Source organism: Pristiophorus japonicus, chromosome 12 (assembly GCF_044704955.1).
Source record: "Pristiophorus japonicus isolate sPriJap1 chromosome 12, sPriJap1.hap1, whole genome shotgun sequence".
NCBI lineage: Eukaryota > Metazoa > Chordata > Chondrichthyes > Pristiophoridae > Pristiophorus > Pristiophorus japonicus.
Window position 1 is genome coordinate 70,640,914 of NC_091988.1, and position 20,229 is coordinate 70,661,142.

Below are 20,229 nucleotides of genomic sequence, written 5' to 3' on the forward strand. Positions count from 1 at the left end.
CTCGAGCTCCCGCACACCCACATACTGATCATTCTTGGCCCCATTCTGCTCTCGGTCCCAGGCAAGACTTGCAGTGGTGGTCAGTCTGCACCTGGTGGCTGCATCTAATCCGGACCTTCCAGCTGATGAAGATGAATGTGCTCAGACTCTGCGCCTGACAGTGTGATGTGTGATGCCGTGACCAGGTGTGAGATTTACGAGTCGTGCTCCCTGCTTACTTACACCCAGGTGTGATGTATGCATCCTAGGGTCTTAAAAGAAGTGGCTGCAGAGATAGTAGATGCATTAGTTGTAATTTACCAAAATTCCCTGGATTTTGGGGAGGTCCCAGCGGATCGGAAAACCGCAAATGTAACACCCCTATTTAAATAAGGAGGCAGACAGAAAGCAGGAAACTATAGACCAGTTAGCCTAACATCTGTCGTTGGGAAAATGCTGGAGTCCATTATTAAAGAAGTAGTAGTGGGACATTTGAAAAAGCATAATTCAATCAAGCAGAGTCAGCATGCTTTTATGAAAGGGAAATCATGTTTGACAAATTTGCTGGTGTTCTTTGAGGATGTAGCGAGCAGGATGGATAAGGGGGAACCAGTGGGTGTGGTGTATTTGGATTTCCAGAAGGCATTCGATAAGGTACCACACAAAAGGTTATTGCACAAGATAAAAGCTTTCAGGTTTGGGGGTACAGGTAATATATCAGCATGAACAGAAAACAGAGAGTCGGGATAAATGGGTCATTTTCCGGTTGGCAAACAGTGACTAGAGAGGTGCTGCAGGGATCAGTGCTGGGTCCTCAACTATTTACAATCTATATTAATGACTTGGATGAAGGGATCGAGTGTAATGTAGCCAAGTTTGCTGATGATACAAAGATGGGTGGGAAAGCAATTTGTGACTAGGACACAAAATATCTGCAGTGGGATATAGACAGGCTAAGTGAGTGGGAAAAAATTTGGCAGATGGAGTATAATGTGACCTATGTAGTAACCAAAAGCTTTGATGGAACAACATGTCTCCTCCCCTTGGGGTCCAGGCAGCTTACCTGTTCTTGTTGTTTAGGTCCATGGGAAGTGCGTCTGCAGGCATAACACAGCGGGAGACCACTGTGAAAGGTGCGCGCCCCTCTACAATGACCAGCCCTGGCAGCCAGGGGACGGAAATACAGGGGCACCGAATCAATGTGAAAGTAAGGGGCCTTCATTTTGTTTCACAATTAATATGAAGCCTCAATTCTCCAGGATGAATGAATCCTCGAGGCCAACTGAGCCCAGCAATCAGATAATCTGAGAGGTCACAAGCAGATTGGAACCGTGTAGAGGGAGCATTACTCTGTATCTAACCTGTGCTGTACCTGCCCTGGGAGTGTTTGATGGGACAGGGTAGAGGGAGCTTTACTCTGTATCTAACCCCTAGGTTCATGAACGTTTTCAGTGACCCCTGGCTCAAAGGGCACGTTGCCCGTCAGGTGAGGTTACGATTGGAATTGCCTTGCCGTGTTGTCTCATGTCATGCCTTGGGCTGGAGACCAGGCTGGTAGCCGCTGCTCGTGGCACCGTAGCTCAGATCCCTGGGGACGAGTTGGGGCGGAGAAGACTGGGGAAGGTTCCTAAATGGGAAAGGTTGGTGGGTAACGAGACTGCGTTCCTCCACCGACAGGATGCCACTGCCACGGCCATGCTCTGAGCTGCCACTTTGACGCCAACACCTGGTTGGCATTAGGCAGGCGCAGCGGAGGAATCTGCCACTCCTGCCGGCACCGCACGGAGGGACGTCGCTGCCAGCGGTGCCAACCCGGCTACTACAGAGACCGCAAGAAGCCGCTATCGGCACTGGACGTCTGCAAACGTGAGTACTCATCCAAAGACCTGGTCAATGCTCGGTCCGTGGTCAGCCAAGGCTCGGTGGTCACTGTAAGGTCTGCTTCTGTGAGCATGCTCACAGTTTTGTAGAGCTGTTGTCCCAGTGGAGTCCTCCCTTTATTTATTGGGGATTTGGCCTGGAGGGTGTTGCATGGGGCAGTCCCGTGCAATACGTTTTTAAGTCAGTTCACGGGCTCCCAGGCCACCTGCAATTTCTGCGGCCTGGAAGAGTCGGCGTTCCATGTTTATGTGGAGTGTGCGAGGTTGCAGCCATGTTCCATTATTTGAAGCCACTGCTCCTCAAATTCTGGTTCCACACTCCTGATCTTTGGGCACCCTGTGCGGGAGGAAGCGGGCAGGTCGGAGGGCCTCCTCGTAGGGCTGCTCCTGGGCCTGGCCAAGGTGGCCATTAATTGGTCCAGGTAGCGGGCGGTCGAGGGGATCATTCAGCCCGACTGCTTGCCTCTCTTCAGCGGTTACGTTTGAGCCAGAGTGTCCCTGGAGATGGAGCACGCGGTGTCCACCGGTACGTTCGTGGCCTTCCTGATGCGCCGGAGGAACTGGAGTGCATTATCATCCCCGGCAGCCAAATTTTAATTTGATTGGTTTAAGTTCACTTTAAAGTTTTATTTCTTAATTTGGCTGTCCTAGTGTCCCTTTAATAGGAGGGCACTCGGCTTTATGTTCTATTTAAAATAGTTGTGGAGCTGTTACATTGTGAGTGGTTTAGCCAGTCACAAGACTCAATAAAACCCCAGCCAGTTGGGTCTCGGTCATCCACGCTAGGGCAGGTGGTTGTGAGTCTAGTGGATGGGCTGGTAATGTATAGTGTGATTGTTAAACCTTTGATAATAAACCAACTAGTTCTTAATAGCAATTCGCTCAGAATTCTTAAGCAAAGAGTCCACAAAGCAAATACATTACAGGTAGCACTCTCTCTCTCTCTCTCTCTCTCTTGCCTCTGAGGCAGAAGGTCATGGGTTCGAGTCCCCACTCGAGATTTGAACACAAAATCTAGGCCGATACTCTCAGTGCAGTACTGAGGAACTTTGGACTGTAGTCACTGTTGTAATGTAGGAAATGCGGCAGCCAATTTGCGCGCAGCAAGCTCCCTCAAACAGCCCTGTGATAATAACCAGATAATCTGTTTTAGTGATGTTGGTTGAGGGATACATATTGGCCAGGACACTGGAGAACTCCTCTGCTCTTCTTCAAAATAGTGCCCTGTGATCTTTAATTCCATCTGAGAAGGCAGACTGGACATTTGGATTAACATCTCATCTGAAAGACGACACATCCGACAGTGCGGCGCTCCCTCAGTACCGCAAGGTTCTGTGCTGGGGCCCCAGCTGTTTACACTGTACATTAATGATTTAGACGAGGGGATTAAATGTAGTATCTCCAAATTTGCGGATGACACTAAGCTGGGTGGCAGTGTGAGCTGCGAGGAGGATGCTGTGAGGCTGCAGAGCGACTTGGATAGGTTAGGTGAGTGGGCAAATGCATGGCAGATGAAGTATAATGTGGATAAATGTGAGGTTATCCACTTTGGTGGTAAAAACAGAGAGACAGACTATTATCTGAATGGTGACAGATTAGGAAAAGGGGAGGTGCAAAGAGACCTGGGTGTTGTGGTACATCAGTCATTGAAGGTTGGCATGCAGGTACAGCAGGCGGTTAAGAAAGCAAATGGCATGTTGGCCTTCATAGCAAGGGGATTTGAGTACAGGGGCAGGGAGGTGTTGCTACAGTTGTACAGGGCATTGGTGAGGCCACACCTGGAGTATTGTGTACAGTTTTGGTCTCCTAACCTGAGGAAGGACATTCTTGCTATTGAGGGAGTGCAGCGAAGGTTCACCAGACTGATTCCCGGGATGGCGGGACTGACCTATCAAGAAAGACTGGATCAACTGGGCCTGTATTCACTGGAGTTCAGAATAATGAGAGGGGACCTCATAGAAACATTTAAAATTCTGACGGGGTTAGACAGGTTAGATGCAGGAAGAATGTTCCCAATGTTGGGGAAGTCCAGAACCAGAGGTCACAGTCTAAGGATAAGGGGTAAGCCATTTAGGACCGAGATGCGGAGGAACTTCTTCACCCAGAGAGTGGTGAACCTGTGGAATTCTCTACCACAGAAAGTTGTTGAGGCCAATTCACAAAATATATTCAAAAAGGAGTTAGATGAGGTCCTTACTACTAGGGGGATCAAGGGGTATGGCGAGAAAGCAGGAATGGGGTACTGAAGTTGAATGTTCAGCCATGAACTCATTGAATGGCGGTGCAGGCTAGAAGGGCCGAATGGCCTACTCGTGCACCTATTTTCTATGTTTCTATGTCCCTCCGACAGTGCAGCGCTCCCTCAGTACTGCCCCTCCGACAGTGCAGCGTTCCTTCAGTACTGCCCCTGTGATAGTGCAGCGCTCCCTCAGTACTGCCCCTCCGACAGTGCAGCGCTCCCTCAGTACTGCCCCTATGATAGTGCAGTGCTCCCTCAGTACTGCCCCTGTGATAGTGCAGTGCTCCCTCAGTACTGCCCCTGTGACAGTGCAGTGCTCCCTCAGTACTGCCCCTGTGACAGTGCAGCGCTCCCTCAGTACTGCCCCTGTGACAGTGCGGCGCTCCCTCAGTACTGCCCCTGTGACAGTGCGGTGCTCCCTCAGTACTGCCCCTGTGACAGTGCAGCGCTCCCTCAGTACTGCCCTTGTGATAGTGCAGTGCTCCCTCAGTACTGCCCCTGTGATAGTGCAGTGCTCCCTCAGTACTGCCCCTGTGATAGTGCAGTGTTCCCTGTGAGGCCTGATCCCACTTTCCAGCTCTTGCTCCATAGCCTTGGAGGTATAAGTGCATATCCAAATCCAGCATAGATTTGTTAAGGGAAGGTCAGTCTGACTAACGTTGAATTTTTTGAGGAGGTAACAAAGATGTTCGATGAGAGCAGTGCGTATGATGTAGTGTATACGGATTTTAGTAAAGCTTTCAATAAGGTCCGATATGGCAGACTGGTCACGAAAGTTCCAAGGCAAAGTGGCAAGTTGGATCCAAAATTGGCTCGGAGGCAGGAAGCAAAGAGCAATGGTTGATGGTGTTTTTGTGACTGGAAGGCTGTATCCAGTGGGGTTCCGCAGGGCTCAGTGCTGGGTCCCTTGCTTTTTGTGGTTTATATCAATGATTTTGAATGTTGGGGGTATTATTAAAGTTTGCAGATGATGCAAAAATTGGCCGTTTGGTTGATAATGAAGAAGAAAGCTGTAGACTGCAGGAAGATATCAACTGGTCAGGTGGGCAGGACAGTGGCAAATGGAATTTAACCCGGAGAAGTGTGAGGTAATGCATTTTGGGAGGGCTAACCAGGCAAGGGAATTCACATTAAATGGTAGGATACTGAGAAGTGTGGAGGAACAGTGGGACCTTGGAGTGACCTCTGAAGGAAGCAGGCCAGGTAGATAAGGTGGTTAAGAAGGCATATGGAATACTTGCCTTTATTAGTTGAGGCATGGAATACAAGAGCACGGAGGTTATGCTTGAACTGTATAAAACATTAGTTAGGCCACAGCTGGAGTACTGCCTGCAGCTCTGGTCACCACATTATAGGAAAGATGTGATTGCACTGGAAAGGGTGCAGAGGAGATTTATGATGTTAACTGGACTGGAGAACTTTAGCTATGAGGAAAGATTAGATAGGCTGGATTTGTTTTCTTTGGAACAGAGAAGACCTTATTAAGGTGTACACAATTATGAGGGGCGAGAGAGTGTGGTGAGGGAAGGATTTATTTTCCTTCGCAGAGGGGTCAACAACCAGATTTAAAGTAATTGGTAGGAGGTTTAGAGGGAATTTAAGGAGATTTTCTTTCTTCCAGAGGGTGGTGAGGGTCTGGAACTCACTGCCTGAAAAGATGGTAGAGGCAGAAACCCTCACCACATTTAAAAAGTACTTGGATGTGCACTTAAAATGCCGTAACCTACAGAGCTACGGACCGAGAGCGAGAAAGTGGGATTAGGCTGAGTAGATCTTTGTCGGCCGGCACGGACATGTTGGGCCGAAATGGCCTCCTTCTGTGCTGTAAATTTCTATGATTCTATGGTGGTTTGGAGAAGGGAGGGGAGCTGTGATTGGTGGTTTGGGACGAGGAGCTGTGATTGGTGATTTGGGGCGAGAAGCTGTGATTGGTGGTTTGGGGAGGGGAGCTGTGATTGGTGATTTGGAGCTTGGAACTGTGATTGGTGGTTTGGAGAAAGAAGGAGAGCTGTGATTGGTGGTTTGGGGTGAGGAGGGAAGCTGTGATTGGTGGTTTGTGGCAGGGAGCTGTGAGTGGTGGTTTGTGGTGGGGAGCTGTGATTGGTGGTTTGTGGTGGGGAGCTGTGATTGGTGATTTGTGGCGGGGAGCTGTGATTGGTGGTTTGGGGCGAGGAGCTGTGATTGGTGAGCACGTTGTCATTTGCAGCTTTGACCTTTGCCCTCAGCTTGCTCTTGCCACCCTGTTGGTTCGATGAACTCGACCTTTAACAGAAGTTGGAAGTGTAACCCGAAGAGTGGATTCTGCTACTGCTGGCCTGGAGTATCCGGCCCACACTGCACGGACTGCCTGATGGGGTACTGGGGCTTTGGAGAAACTGGCTGCAAACCTTGTGACTGTGCGAGAGCCTGCGATGCCCAAACCGGCCAATGTCTGGGCGAGTGAGTATAACTCAATTCCACTGTCTCCCCTCCTCACCAGAAGATGGTGACACTTCACTGGGGGGGAAGTTCTAACCCGTGCTGTACCTGCCCTGGGAGTGTTTGATGGGACAGTGTAGAGGGAGCTTTACTCTGTATCTAACCCGTGCTGTACCTGCCCTGGGAGTGTTTGATGGGACAGTGTAGAGGGAGCTTTACTCTGTATCTAACCTGTGCTGTACCTGCCCTGGGAATGTTTGATGGTACACTGGGTACCTATAATAAGAATATGTCCTGTTCTCCAGCACTAATGTGCCACACTTTGATGGGTACAAAACTCCCAACCACAAATCATTTCCTTGCAATACCTAATCCATTCGCTGACTCTTCCAGTTTTTATTTATCCTAGAGATGTTGCTTCCGTCTTTGTATTTTTCAGTTTTGAAAATGAACAACTTTACAATATTCCCATTGGTGGACGAATTCCCGAACTGATTCACATTGCAACCAATGAGAGTGGGGAGGGATGGAGCTGGGAAGATGAGCAAGGATTCTCAGCACTTCGACATTCAGGTAGGTTGCAGATAGGAGGAAAATGGGAGGTGATTTCAACAAGAATAACACCTTGGTTAGATCACATTTGGAGCACTGCACACAGTTCTGGTCTCCATATTATAAAAAGTATATAGAGGCACTAGAGAAGATGCAAAAAAATATTTATATGGATGATACCAGAACTGAGAGGGTACAACTATCAGGAAAGATGGAGCAGATTGGGGTTATTTTCTCTAGAAAAGAGAAGACTGAAGGGTGATCTAATCGAGATCTTTAAAATTATTAAAGTGTTTGATAGGGTCGATTTAGAGAAGATGTTGCCACTTGTGGGAAGACCAGAACTAGGGGCCATCAATATAAGGCAGTCACTAATAAATCCAGTCAGGAATTCAGGAGAAACTTCTTTACCCAGAGAGTGGTGAGAATGTGGAACTCGCTGCCACAAGGAGGGGTTGAGGTGAATAGCAGAGATGCGTTTAAGGGGAAGCTGGATAAATACATGAGGGAGAAAGGAATAGGAGGATATGGTGATGGGGTGAGATGAAGAGGGGTCGGGGGAGGCTGGTTCTGTTTCTGTGCGGTACATTGTATGTAAAAGGCAATGGCTGATAATTTACTAATGCCAATAATCCAGAGAACGTGAGTTCAAATCCCACCAAGGCATGAAATAAAAAGCTGGTGTCAGTAAAAGTGACCTTGCAAGCTGTGGGATTGTCTTAAAAATCCCAACAGGTTCATTGGGAACAGAGGAATCGCTGGACGATAAAAGACCAACAACAACAACTTGTATTTATATAGTGCCTTTAAAGTAGTGAAACGTCCCAAGGGTCTTCACAGCAGTGTTATAAGACAAAACAGATAAATTTGACACCAAGCCACATAAGAAATTACGGCAGATTTGGTCAAAGATGTCGGTTTTAAGGAGCATCTTAAAGGAGGAGAGACAGAGAGATTTAGGGAGGGAGTTCCAGAGCTTGGGACACAGGCAGCTGAAGGCCCGGCCACCAATGGTTGAGCGATTATAATCAGGGATGCTCAAGAGGGCAGAATTAGAGGAGTGCAGCCATCTCTGGGTGGTGTGGGGGGGCGGCAGGGAGTTACCATCCTGGTCATCGCTTGGTGCAACAATAATGGAGTTGTTGACCAATCACAGCGATCACTCTCTATCAATGAGACTATAGCACTGATGTCTCTTTAGGGAAGGAAATCTGCTGTCCTTACCTGGTCTGGGTCTACAGGTGACTCCAGTCCCCACACTAACCTGGTTGAGTCTTACCTGCCCGCTGAGGTGACCGACTGAGACAGTCATTCTGGGCAACTCGGGATGGGCAATAAATGCCAGGCTTGCCAGCAACGCCCACATCCCCAGAATGATTTTTTTTTTAAAAAGGACCCCGGAGATTAAACATTGCCATAAAAATAAAAATAGCCCTGGTGAGCAGAGGCTTATCAATCGTAGTTTGAGCGTCTGTTAACACATGGAGGAACAATTGGTGCAAACAGAGGTTAATGAGAGCAGGGAGAGGAGAGATGCTGCCAGAACAAACCTCCTCTCGATCTCTCGCATCGTCCGAAACAATCACCAAGTGCAGGACATGGACAGGGGCTTCTCACTGTACCTGACTGGGTCAGCACAGCTGGGCATCGCTTCATGTTGGCATTCGCTTCTGTGTGTGTCTGTCTGTCTGTCTGTCTGTCTGTGTGTAAGTGTGTGTGCTGTATATTTGTGATATTAACTGGAGCATTCTTTCTGTGTTTTTTATATAACCTGTTGATCCCGCCTTGCCTCTCACACTAGAGAAGTGTGTCTGCAAGAAGACGGTGCTGGCCGATGCCGCCCATTTATGTCGGATGAAGTACGCGTACGGTAAGACACTCTCAAACCTGTCGCCATCCGGATACCGAGAGGATACAGTCAATTCCCGCCCCCCCCCACCCCGCCCTCTTCAAATACCATAGCAACTTAATATTGGTATCGCAGGCTGTTATTAACCTGTCGATGTCACGGGAGGAAAAATTCAGGCGCAAATGACTTTTCGCCTGTGCGCTGTGCCGCTACCGACTCCTGCAAAATTCCATGGGAGTTTAGCGCCGGCACTAACCAGTAACGCCCACTCCTACCAGTAATGGAAAGGGGAGGCCCTGTCTTCCTGCCAAAATTTGCATCCCTTTGCACCCCGGACTCTCCCCTGACAGGATCTGCAGCCCGAGACTCTACACTCCTGTTCCTGTCGGGGGCAGTAAGCCCAATGTAGCTCACGGGGCGAGACGTCTGTCTGGTGCAGGAAGACCCGTCTCACCAGTGGTACCGCCCTTAAATTGGGCAGTACGGAATTATGTCGATAGAATCTTACAGCACAGAAGGAGGCCATTCAGCCCGTCATGCTTGTGCCGGCTCTTTGAAAGAGCTGTCCAATTAGTCCCACTCCCCCTGCTCTTTCATAAGAACTTAGGAAATAGGAGCAGGAGTCGGCCATACGACCCGTCGAGCCTGCTCCCCCATTCAATAAGATCTTGGCCTCAATTCCACTTTCCACTTTCCCGTCCTATCCCCAAATCGCTTGACTCCTTTATCCTTCAAAAATCTGTCTATCTCCACCTTAAAATTATTCAATGACCCAGCCTCCACAGCTCTCTGGGGTAGTGAATTCCAAAGATTCACGACCCTCTGAGAGAAGAAATTCTCCCTCATTTCCATCTTAAATGGGCAACCCCTTATTCTGATACTCTATCCCCCTTGCAATAAAGGCCAACATTCCAATTGCCTTCCTGATTACTCGCTGTACTTGCATACTAACTTTTTGTGTTTCATGCACAAGAACCCCCAGGTCCCTCTGTACTGCAGCATTTTGTTATCACTCCCCATTTAAATAATAATTAGCTTTTTTATTTTTTCTACCAAAGTGAATAACCTCACATTTTCCCACATTATACTCCATCTGCCAAATGTTTGCCCACTCACTTAGTCTGTCTATATTACTATGCAGATTTTTTGTGTCCTCCTCACAATTTGCTCTCCCACCCATCTTTGTATCATCAGCAAACTTGGCTACATTACACTCGGTCCCTTCATCCAAGTCATTAATATAGATTGTAAATATTTGAGGACCCAGCACCAATCCCTATGGCACCCCACTAGTTACTGTTTGCCAATCTGAAAATGACCCATTTATCCCGACTCTCTGTTTTCTGTTAGTTAGCCAATCTTCTATCCATGCTAATATATTAACCCCAACCCTGTGAGCTCTTATCTTGTGCAGTAACCTTTTATGTGGCACTTTATCGAATGCCTTCTGGAAATCCAAATACACCACATCCACTGGTTCCCCCTTATCCACCCTGCTTGTTACATCCTCAAAGAACTCCAGCAAATTTGTCAAACATGATTTCCCTTTCATAGCCATGCTGACTTTGCTTGACTGCATTATGATTTTCTAAATCTCCTGATACTACTTCCTTAATAATCCACTCCAGCATTTTCCCAACAACAGATGTTAGGCTAACTGGTCTATAGTTTCCAGCTTTCTGTCTCTCTCCTTTCTTAAATAGTGGTGTTACATTTTCCAATCCACTGGGACCTCTCCAGAATCCAGGCAATGTTGGTAGATTACACCCAGTGCATCCACTATCTGCAGCCACTTCTTTTAAGACCCTCGGATGCAGGTCATCAGGTCCAGAGGACTTGTCCACCTTTAGTTCCCTTAATTTGCTTAGTACCTGTACTTTTTCTCTAGTGATAGTGATTGTTTTAAGTCCCCCCCCCCACAATAACCCCTTGATTATCAATGTTTTGGATGCTTTTAGTGTCTTCTACTGTGAAGACCGATTTAAAACAATATTGTTCAAAGTCTCTCAATTGGGGCAAAGCCAATTTTGCTGAGCTGAGATGGGATTTGGCCAAAGTGGACTGGAAATGGTTACTTGATGGTAAATCAGTGTCAGAGCAGTGGGAGATATTCAAGGAGGAGATCATGAGGGTACAGGGCAAATGTGTTCCCTTTTTTAAAAAAAAAGGGTGGGGCTAACAAACCTAGAGCCCCCTGATTGTCAAGATAAAAGAAAAAAAATGGAAGCTTATAACCGATACCGAGAACTCGATACTGCAGAAACTCTAGAGGAGTATAAGAAGTGCAGGGGTGCAATTAAAAGATATCAGGAAAGCAAAGAGAGCATGAAAGAATGTTGACAAGTAAAATCAGGGAAAATCCAAAGATGTTTTATAAATACATTAAGAGCAAAAGGTTAACTACAGAAAGTGTGGGGCCTATCAGAGACCACAAAGGAAATCTGTGTGTGGAGGCAGAAGATGTGGGTATGATTCTTAATGAATACTTTGAACACAAGAGAGGGGGCGATGCAGACTTTGCAATGAGGGAGGAGGAGTGTGAAATATTAGATGCAATAAACATAGTGAGAGAGAAAGTATTAAGGGGTTTATCAGCTTTGAAAGTGGATAATTCCCCAGGCCAGGATGAAATGTATCCCAGGCTGCTAAGAGTAACAAAAGAGGAAATAGCAGAGGCTCTGATCATCATTTTCCAGTCCTCTCTGGCTACAGGTGTGATGCCAGAGGACTGGAGGACTGCTAATGTGGTACCTTTGTTTAAAAAGGGAGAAAGTGATAGACCGAGTAATTATAGACTAGTCAGCCTAACCTCGGTGGTGGGAAAATTATTGAAATAAATCTTGAGGGACAAGATAAATCTTCATTTGGAAATACATGGATTAATCGAGGACAGTCAGCATGGATTTGTTAAGGGAAGGTTGTGTCTGACTAACTTGATTACATTTTTTGAGGAGGTAACCAGGAGGGTCAATGAGGGCAGTGCGTATGATGTAGTGAATATGGACTTTAGTAAAGCTTTTGATAATGTCCCACATGGCAGACTGGTCACGAAAGTAATAGCCTATGGGATCCAGGGCAAAGATCCAAAATTGGTTTGGAGGCAGGAAGCGAAGGGTAATGGTTGATGGGTATTTTTGTGACCGGAAGGCTGTATCCAGTGGGCTTCCGCAGGGCTCAGTGCTGGGTCCCTTGCTTTTTGTGGTATATATCAATGACTTGGACTTTAAATGTTGGGGATATGATTAAGAAGTTTGCAGACAATACAAAAATCGGTTGTGTGGTTGATAATGAAGAAGAAAGCTGTGGACTGCAGGAAGATATCAATGAACTGGTCAGGTGGGTGGAACAGTGGCAAATGGAATTCAATCCAGATAAGTGTGAGGTAATGCATTTAGGGAGGTCTAATAAGACAAGGGAATACACATTAAATGATAGAACACTGAGAAGTGTAGAGGAACAAAAGGATCTTGCAGTGCAGGTCCACATCCCTGAAGGTGGCAGGACAGGTAGATAAGGTGGTTAAGAAGGCTTATGAGATAATTGCCTTTATTAGCCAAGGCATAGAATACAAGAGCAGGGAGGATATGCTATAACTGTATACAATATTAGTTAGGCCGCAGCTGGAGTGCTGCATGCAGTTCTGGTCACCATATTACAGGAAAGATGCGATTGCATTGGAAAGGGTGCAGAGGAGATTTACAAGAATGTTGCCTGGACTGGAGAATTTTGGCTATGAGGAAAGATTGGAGATGCTGGGTCTGTTTTCTTTGGAACAAACGAGGCTGAGGGGAGATCTGATTGAGATGTATAAAATTATGAAGGGCCAGGATAGAGTGGATCTGAAGGACCTGTTTTGTTTAGGCAGAGAGGTCAACAACCAGGAGGCATAGATTTAAAGTAATTGGGGGGGAGGTTTAGAGGAGATATGAGGGGAGATTTCTTCACCCAGAGGGTGGTGGGGGTCTGGAACTCACTGCCTGAAAGGGTGGTAGAGGCAGAAACCCTCACCACATTTAAAAAGTACTTGGATGTGCACTTGAAGTGCCGTAACCTACAGGGCCACGGACCAAGAGCTGGAAAGTGGGATTAGGCTGGATAGCTCTTGGTCGGCCGGCGCGGATACGATGGGCTGAATGGCCTACTTCCGTGCTGTAAATTTCTATGATTCTAACCAGTGATTTATAAAGGTTTAGCATAACTTCCTTGATTTTGTACTCTATGTCTCTATTTACAAAGCCATATACCTTTTTGACTGCTTTATCAACCTGTCCTGCAACCTTCAAAGATTTCTGTATGTGTAACTGTATTTTTTAATCTGGAGTATCTTCTCACTCCTTTTCCTATTTCTCCCCCCGCCGCCTCCATTTCCCTTTCCTCTCTATCTTGCCTGATGCAAAGTGCCCCGACCCGCCCCGACCCCCGACCCGCTGCAGTCCCGGCCCCGACCCCCGACCCGCTGCGGCCCCGGCCCCGACCCGCTGCGGCCCCAGGCCCCGACCCCCGACCCGCTGCGGCCCCGACCCGCTGCGGCCCCGACCCCCGACCCGCTGCGGCCCCGACCCCCTGCGACCCCGGCCCCGACCCCCGAACCGCTGCGGCCCCGACCCCCGACCCCCGACCCGCTGCGGCCCCGGCCCCGACCCCCGACCCGCTGCGGCCCCGGCCCCAACCCCCGACCCGCTGCGACCCAGGCCCCGACCAGCTTCCTGAAGGACCCTTCCATCTGCACTGAATACCTTGGGGATCCCAGAGGTGAAAGGTCAGTGTGCTGCACTCTGGGTCTGCTGGCCTCTCTGCCTTGTTGAGCTGGGATTTCTTTCTGTGTGTAAATACCTGTTGTTTATTTTTTGCCTGCCAGTCATCAAGGCAAGAGTCCTTTCCGCTCATGACAAAGGAACCCACGCTGAGGTTAACGTCAAAGTGAAGAAGGTGATGAAAACCGGGAAAGTGAAAATCACCCGTGGCAACCGGAGCATTTACCCCGAGTCGTGGACCAATCGGGGCTGCACGTGTCCAATACTCAATCCTGGTGAGTAGGAAAGGAGCCCGCTGCTTACTGGGACCCTGGGGAAAGGCTTGAGTTCATCTCGAGTCTTGGAGTTAAAAGGAATCATGGACGCAGACCTATCTGATCTGTAGACAGCACTCCATGGCCTGGTCCCTCTCTATCCCTGTAACCTCCTCCAGCCGCACAAACCCTCGAGATCTCTGCGCTCCTCCGATTCTGGCCTCCTGCGTATCCCCCAATTTCCATCACTCCACCATTGGCGGCCGTGACTTCTGCTGCCTGGGCCCTGAGCTCTCTCCTTTTAAGATGCTCCTTATAACCTACCTCTTCGACCAAGCTTTTGGTCACCTGTCCCAATATCTCTTGTGGCTCGGTGTCAATTTTTGACCCGATAATCGCTCCTGTGAAGCGCCTTGGGATGTTTTACTACATTTAAAGGCGCTATATAAATGCAGGTTGTAAGTAATGGAATAGCAGAATTGCGCTGCAATGTGGAGCCTCCATTTATAACACCATCTTTGGGACAACTATCCCCTCCCCTCCTCATTCCCAGTTTATTCCTTCCCTCCTTTCCTGTGGCTACAACTCCACAAGTACCACCCAGCCTCTGGTTCCACATCCCAGTGACCATCTTCCACGTGTGAGCGAAATCTTGGCGCGGGTGCAACGCAGGTTCACCAGTGCAATACAAGAGTTTAAAGGGTTAAATTGTAAGGACAGGTTGTATTCCCTTGGGTTTAGACAGTTTAGGGGTGATCTAATCGAGGTGTTTAAGATGATTAAGGGGTTTGATACAGTAGATAGAGAAAGAAACTATTTCCTCTGGTGGGGGGAGCCCAGAACAAGGGGCAGAACCTTAAAATTAGAGCCAGGCCGTTCAGGGGTGATGTCAGGAAGCACTTCTTCACACAAAGGGTGCTGGGAATCTGGAACTCTCTCCCCAAAAGGCTGTGGATGCTGGGGGTCAAGTGGAGCTCCCAAGCCCAAGATCGATAGGTTTTTGTTGGGTCAGGATATCGAGGGATACGGAGCAAAGGTGGGTAAATGGGGTTGAGGTGCAGATCAGCCACGATCTGATAGAATGGCGGAGCAGGCTCCAAGGGCTCAATGGCCTACTTTTGTTCTCAGGCCTTTGTGTGAATTTGGAGTGGAGGCACAGTGGAGGGGCCTTGGTGAGAATTCCACGGGTCATTGAAAGAGGCAGCTCCAGTAAGATAAGGCCATAGAAAGGACAAGCCGAGTCCTTGGCTTGTAGCTCGAGGGAGGAACAGGAAAACCCCAGGAGGGGTGAACTTACACGAGATTTTAGTTTGGGCCTCAGTTGGGATATCGAGGTAGAGCTTCGCTAGGATTTCGCTAGGACGTGAAGTGGGCGGGACTGAATGAAATGGCGCTTAAAGACCGCGGAATTTTAAGCGTCAACGAGTTGCGCCCGTAACCACTTCACGTGGAGCGGTCCGCCATCTTTGAGGTCAGGTCAAAAGTCCATTCGCTCGATGCAGTCCTGCCCACAAACCCAGCCACGCCTTTGGGTCGGCATGGTGAGTTCGGTGAGAAACTCTCGAAAGGGCTGGACCGCCTCCTTCTGTGCTGGAACATTTCCTGACAGTCTTCGTTTGTCAGTCCAATAAATTTTTAGTTTTGGTAAAGTTTCAGCCACAGCTCAGTGGGCAGCACGCTCTCTCGCGCCTCTGAGTCAGAAGGTTGTGGGTTCAAATACCACTCCAGCAACTTAAGCACATAAATCTAGGCTGACATTCCTGTGCAGTGCTGAGGGAGCGCTGCGCTGTCGAAGGGGCAGTACTGAGGGAGCACTGCGCTATTGGAGTGGCAGTACTGAGGAAATGCTGTACTGTCAGAGGGGCAGTATTGAGAGTGCTGCACTGTCGGAGGGGCAGTACTGAGGGAGCGCTGCGCTATTGGAGCGGCAGTACTGAAGAAATGCTGTACTGTCAGAGGGGCAGTATTGAGAGTGCTGCACTGTCGGGGGAGGTGGCAGTACTGAGAGAGCGCTGCACCATCAGAGGTGCCGTCTTTCGGAGGAGACGTTAAACCGAGGCCCCATCTGCTCTCTCGGGTGGACATAAAAGATCCCATGGCACTATTTTTCGAAGAAAAGCAGGGGAGTTCGCTCCAGTGTCCTGGGGCCAATATTTATCCCTGTAACAAAAATCAGATTATCTGGTCATTCTCACGATGCTATTTGTGGGAGCTTGCTGTGCGCAAATTGGCTGCTGCGTTTCCTGCATTATACTCCAAAGTACTTCATTGGCTGTAAAGCACTTTTTGACTTCCAGTGGTCGTGAAAGGCGCTATATAAATGCAAGTCTTTCTTTCTTTCCCCCCCTGGGCCAGGCACGGATTACCTGATCGCGGGTCACGAGGAGAGCCGAATGGGCCGACTGCTGGTCAACATGAACAGCTTTGTCACGCCGTGGCGGGCGAGCACAGCCAAACGGGTCTCTCACACCCTGCACGTCAGCTGCAAGTGACCGGGGGGGGGGGGGGGAATAGGGGAGGGGGTCGATGGTCACTGCTCCCAGTTACCGCGCCATCGAACTGAACGGCAGCCCGGAACTTCGCCGCGTCCACTCACCGTACGATGTGTGTAACCGGCCCACATTGAACTCGGATCGAGGGCGCACCATCAGTGATTCCAGTGATTCTGGGAGACCAGCAATGGGCAAGATCCCTACTCCACGCCGTCACAGAGACTCACGCACCATACTTGGAGTGAACGCTTCAATCCTCCCTGCTTCTTTTGGCCTATCTGTTTCCTCAAAAAAATCAGGAACTCTTAATGTCAAACAAACTATTTACCATAGCGCGGCTGAATATGACTCTCTGACCTCTTCCATGGCCGCTGCTATTGTCGACACACGTATATATGGGCGCACAGGTAATTGCTCCGTCTGCACTCTAGGTAGCGCTGTGCTTGGAGTCAGTATCTACAATGGCTTCTTCAGCCCAACACTTTTCCCTGCAGTAGATCCGTTCATATGATGCTTCAAACTGTACTACTCTGTAAGGTTGTATTTCCGGTTGATGATTTTAGTACGTTGAGAAGTTGTTTTGTAAAAAAAAAAAAATAATTAAACCAGAGCCGTTTTGTTTTCTAAACTGCAACCCCTTCATGATTCTCTTGCACTGAGCACCTTGGACTTCACTTCCACCATTGGGATCCCCCACTCCGAGTCGAGGCACCGGTAGCCCACCCTCCAGGATTGGCCTGGAATCTCCAGGAATTGAAGATTAATCTCCCGGACACTGCTATCACAGAATCGCAGAAATTCACAGCACGGAAGGAGGCCATTTCAGTCCGTGCCGGCCAACAAAGAGCTACCCAGCCTAATCCCACTTTCCAGCTTTTGGTCCGTAGCCCTGTAGGTTACAGCACTTCAAGTGCACATCCAAGTACTTTTTAAATATGGTGAGGGTTTCTTCCTCTACCACCCTTTCAGGCAGTAAGTTCAAAAGCCCCACCACCCTGTGAGTGAAGAAATTTCCCCTCAAATCCCCTCTAAACCTCCCCCCCAATTACTTTAAATCTATGCACCCTGGTTGTTGACCCCTCTATTGATCCACTCTATCTAGGCCCCTCATAATTTTATACACGTCAGTAAGGTCTCCCCTCCACCTCCTCTGTTCCAAGAAAACAAACCCAGCCTATCCAATCTTTCCTCACAGCTAAAATTTTCCAGTCCAAGCAACATTCTCCTCTGTACTCTCTCTCATGCAATCACATCCTTCCTGTAATGTGGTGACCAGAACTGCAGGCAGTATTGCCAGCAAAATCCCAGGGGGTGGGGGGAAGGGGGAGGGAGAATCATTGGTGCATTCTGAGTTGTAAAAATATTGGTAGATGGGGGAAAGACTGTTTGGCTGGGCAGGGTGGTTCAAGGTTGGAGGTCATGTGATGAAGCCGTGTTCAAAGAACAAGGGAGTACAATGAACTGGTCAGGTGGGCAGAACAATGGGAAATGGAATTCAATCCTGTTATGTATGCAATAAAGGTTCAAACTGAGTACTGTTTAACCATGCAAGGTACAACATTGCTTCTGCTTTATTTAGGCCCAAAGTGCCTGACTCTCAAAATGGCTGGCCTTTTATACCTGAGCAGCACTGTGTGCGTGCTGCTCAGTGGCCTCCAACAATGACGCCATCTGGTGGCTACAAACAGAATGTACATACATGACAATACCCTCCTCTCAGATCTGATCACAGTCTTTCACAGACGGTCCGGTACTTTGCACTCCCGGGTTGACTGTCTCAGTTTGATTCAAGCCTTGGGTGAATGTGCGGAGTCTGTTGTGGCTGATGGCTGAATGACTCACTTGTTGGGGGTGGCAGTAGCCATGTCAGGAATTGCAAGTCCATTTTTATTGAACAGGTCTGTGATGGCCCTGATGACCCTTGAGTTCCCTGAAGACTGCTGGTAGGTTGGTTGGTTGTCGATTGTTTCTTCGTACGACTGTTCTGTGCCTCAGCTTTATCTGATCCATGTGTTTCCTGCAAGTTTGCCCATTCTTGAGCTTAATAACGAATACTCTGTTGCCCTCCTTGGCCATGACCGTATCAGCGATCCACTTGGGACCCTGACCATAGTTCAAAACATATACAGGATCATTAACAAAAATCTCACGTGACACAGTTGCACAATCGTGGTACTCTTGTTGACTTTGTCTTCTGTATTCAACATGATTATTTAAATCCGGGTGTACCAGAGATAGCTTGGTCTTAAGACCTCTTTTCATCATAAGTTCAGCAGGCGAGTTCCCTGTAAGTGTGTGGGGTCTTGTCCTGTAACTCAGCAGTATGCAAGACAAGCGGGTCTGCAGTGACCCTTGGGTTACTCCTCATGCTTTGCTTGATAATTTGTACTGCACGCTCAGCTTGTCTGTTGGACGCAGGCTTGAACGATGCTGACCTTACATGTTTTATGCCATTTGAGTTTCACAAACTCCTGCAAATCCTGACTGGTGAAGCACGACCCATTGTCGCTCACCACTATGTCAGGCAGACCATGTGTCGCGAACATGACATTGAGATTCTCTATCGTTGCCATGGACGTGCTGGATGACATGATTATGCATTCTATCCACTTCGAATAAGCGTCCACCATCAGTAAAACATCTTGCCCAGGAAGGGACCTGCAAAATCTACATGGATCCTGGACCAAGGTTTGGATGGCCACGGCCACAGACTCAGCGGTGATTCCGCTGGTGCTTTGCTGAGCTGCATGCAGGTGTTGCATTGATCCCCGTATGCTTCCAGCTCAGAATCAATTCCTGGCCACCATACATGGGACCTTGCGATGGCCTTTGATATGTCCTTACTATACAGTATAAATACACACGAGGCCCATACTTGAGAGAAGGTCACTCTGTGACCAGTTACCTTTATTACCAAGACCTCAAGTGATGAAGGTGGGTGGAGCTTCTCCTTTTATACGTGAGTCCACGTTAGGAGTGTCTCCCACAAGTGCACCCCTTGTGGTCAATGTTCTCAAGGTGTACAACTTTGGTCAGCTTATACATGGGTTACAATGACAGTTGAATACATGACATCACCTCCCCCCCAAAGTCTTATTGGAATCACAGGTTAAGTCTCTCTGGTGGTTTCTACTCCCTTGTAGAGCGCCTGAGTTGGGGCTCCGGTTGTTGAGCGCTGGCCTGAGTGTCTACTGTTTGCGGTGCCTCAGGCCTGTCCAGACTGCCCACAGTGACTGGGCTCTCCTCCACTTGGTTCCGGTGTTCGGTCACCTGTGGTGGAGTAAACTCTACGTTGTGTTCTTCCTCTGCTGCTTCTATGGGGTTGCCGACCCTCCTTTTAGTTTGATCCACGTGTTTGCGGCAGATTTGTCCATTGGTAAGTTTAACTACCAAAACCCTATTCCCCTCTTTGGCAATCACAATGCCTGAAAGCTATTTGAGCCCTGCAGCGTAATTACAAAAACAGGGTCATTGACATCAATACATCGCACCCTCGCATTCCTGTCATGGTAGTCACATTGTGACTGACGCCTGCTCTCAACAATTTCTTTCATAGTAGGGTGTATAAGGGATAACCTGGTTTTGAGCGTCCTTTTCATTAGCAGCTCTGCGGGTGGAACCTCTGTGAGCGAGTGTGGGTCTTTATTTGTCCAGACTTTAATCTGACAGTTGTCACAGGTGAGCCTTCGCTTTCGAAAGCTTCAACAGCCATGACCATCTCAGCATCATGCTTAGTTGCCCCTCAGTGGTGGCTAGTGATAGCCTGCTAAGTGCAACGGTACAGTTTTCTGTGCCGAATTGTATAGTCATAG

General features: G+C 48.5%; 1 protein-coding gene across 2 annotated transcripts in view; it reads left to right on the forward strand.

Annotated features, from left to right (window-relative positions):
• Positions 1–20,229, forward strand: part of LOC139277325 (netrin-4-like) — a 51,675-nt gene that overhangs the window by 14,232 nt on the left and 17,214 nt on the right. Inside the window, exons 4-10 of one of the 2 annotated variants that reach the window (XM_070895642.1) lie at positions 1,060–1,186; positions 1,657–1,845; positions 6,324–6,537; positions 6,956–7,089; positions 8,870–8,938; positions 13,776–13,946; positions 16,281–16,417. In XM_070895642.1, coding sequence (XP_070751743.1) covers positions 1,060–1,186; positions 1,657–1,845; positions 6,324–6,537; positions 6,956–7,089; positions 8,870–8,938; positions 13,776–13,946; positions 16,281–16,417 — 1,041 coding nt within the window. Of the gene's footprint in view, positions 1–1,059; positions 1,187–1,656; positions 1,846–6,323; positions 6,538–6,955; positions 7,090–8,869; positions 8,939–13,775; positions 13,947–16,280; positions 16,418–20,229 lie in introns of those variants that run through there. The other variant, XM_070895643.1, reaches the window with a different exon arrangement.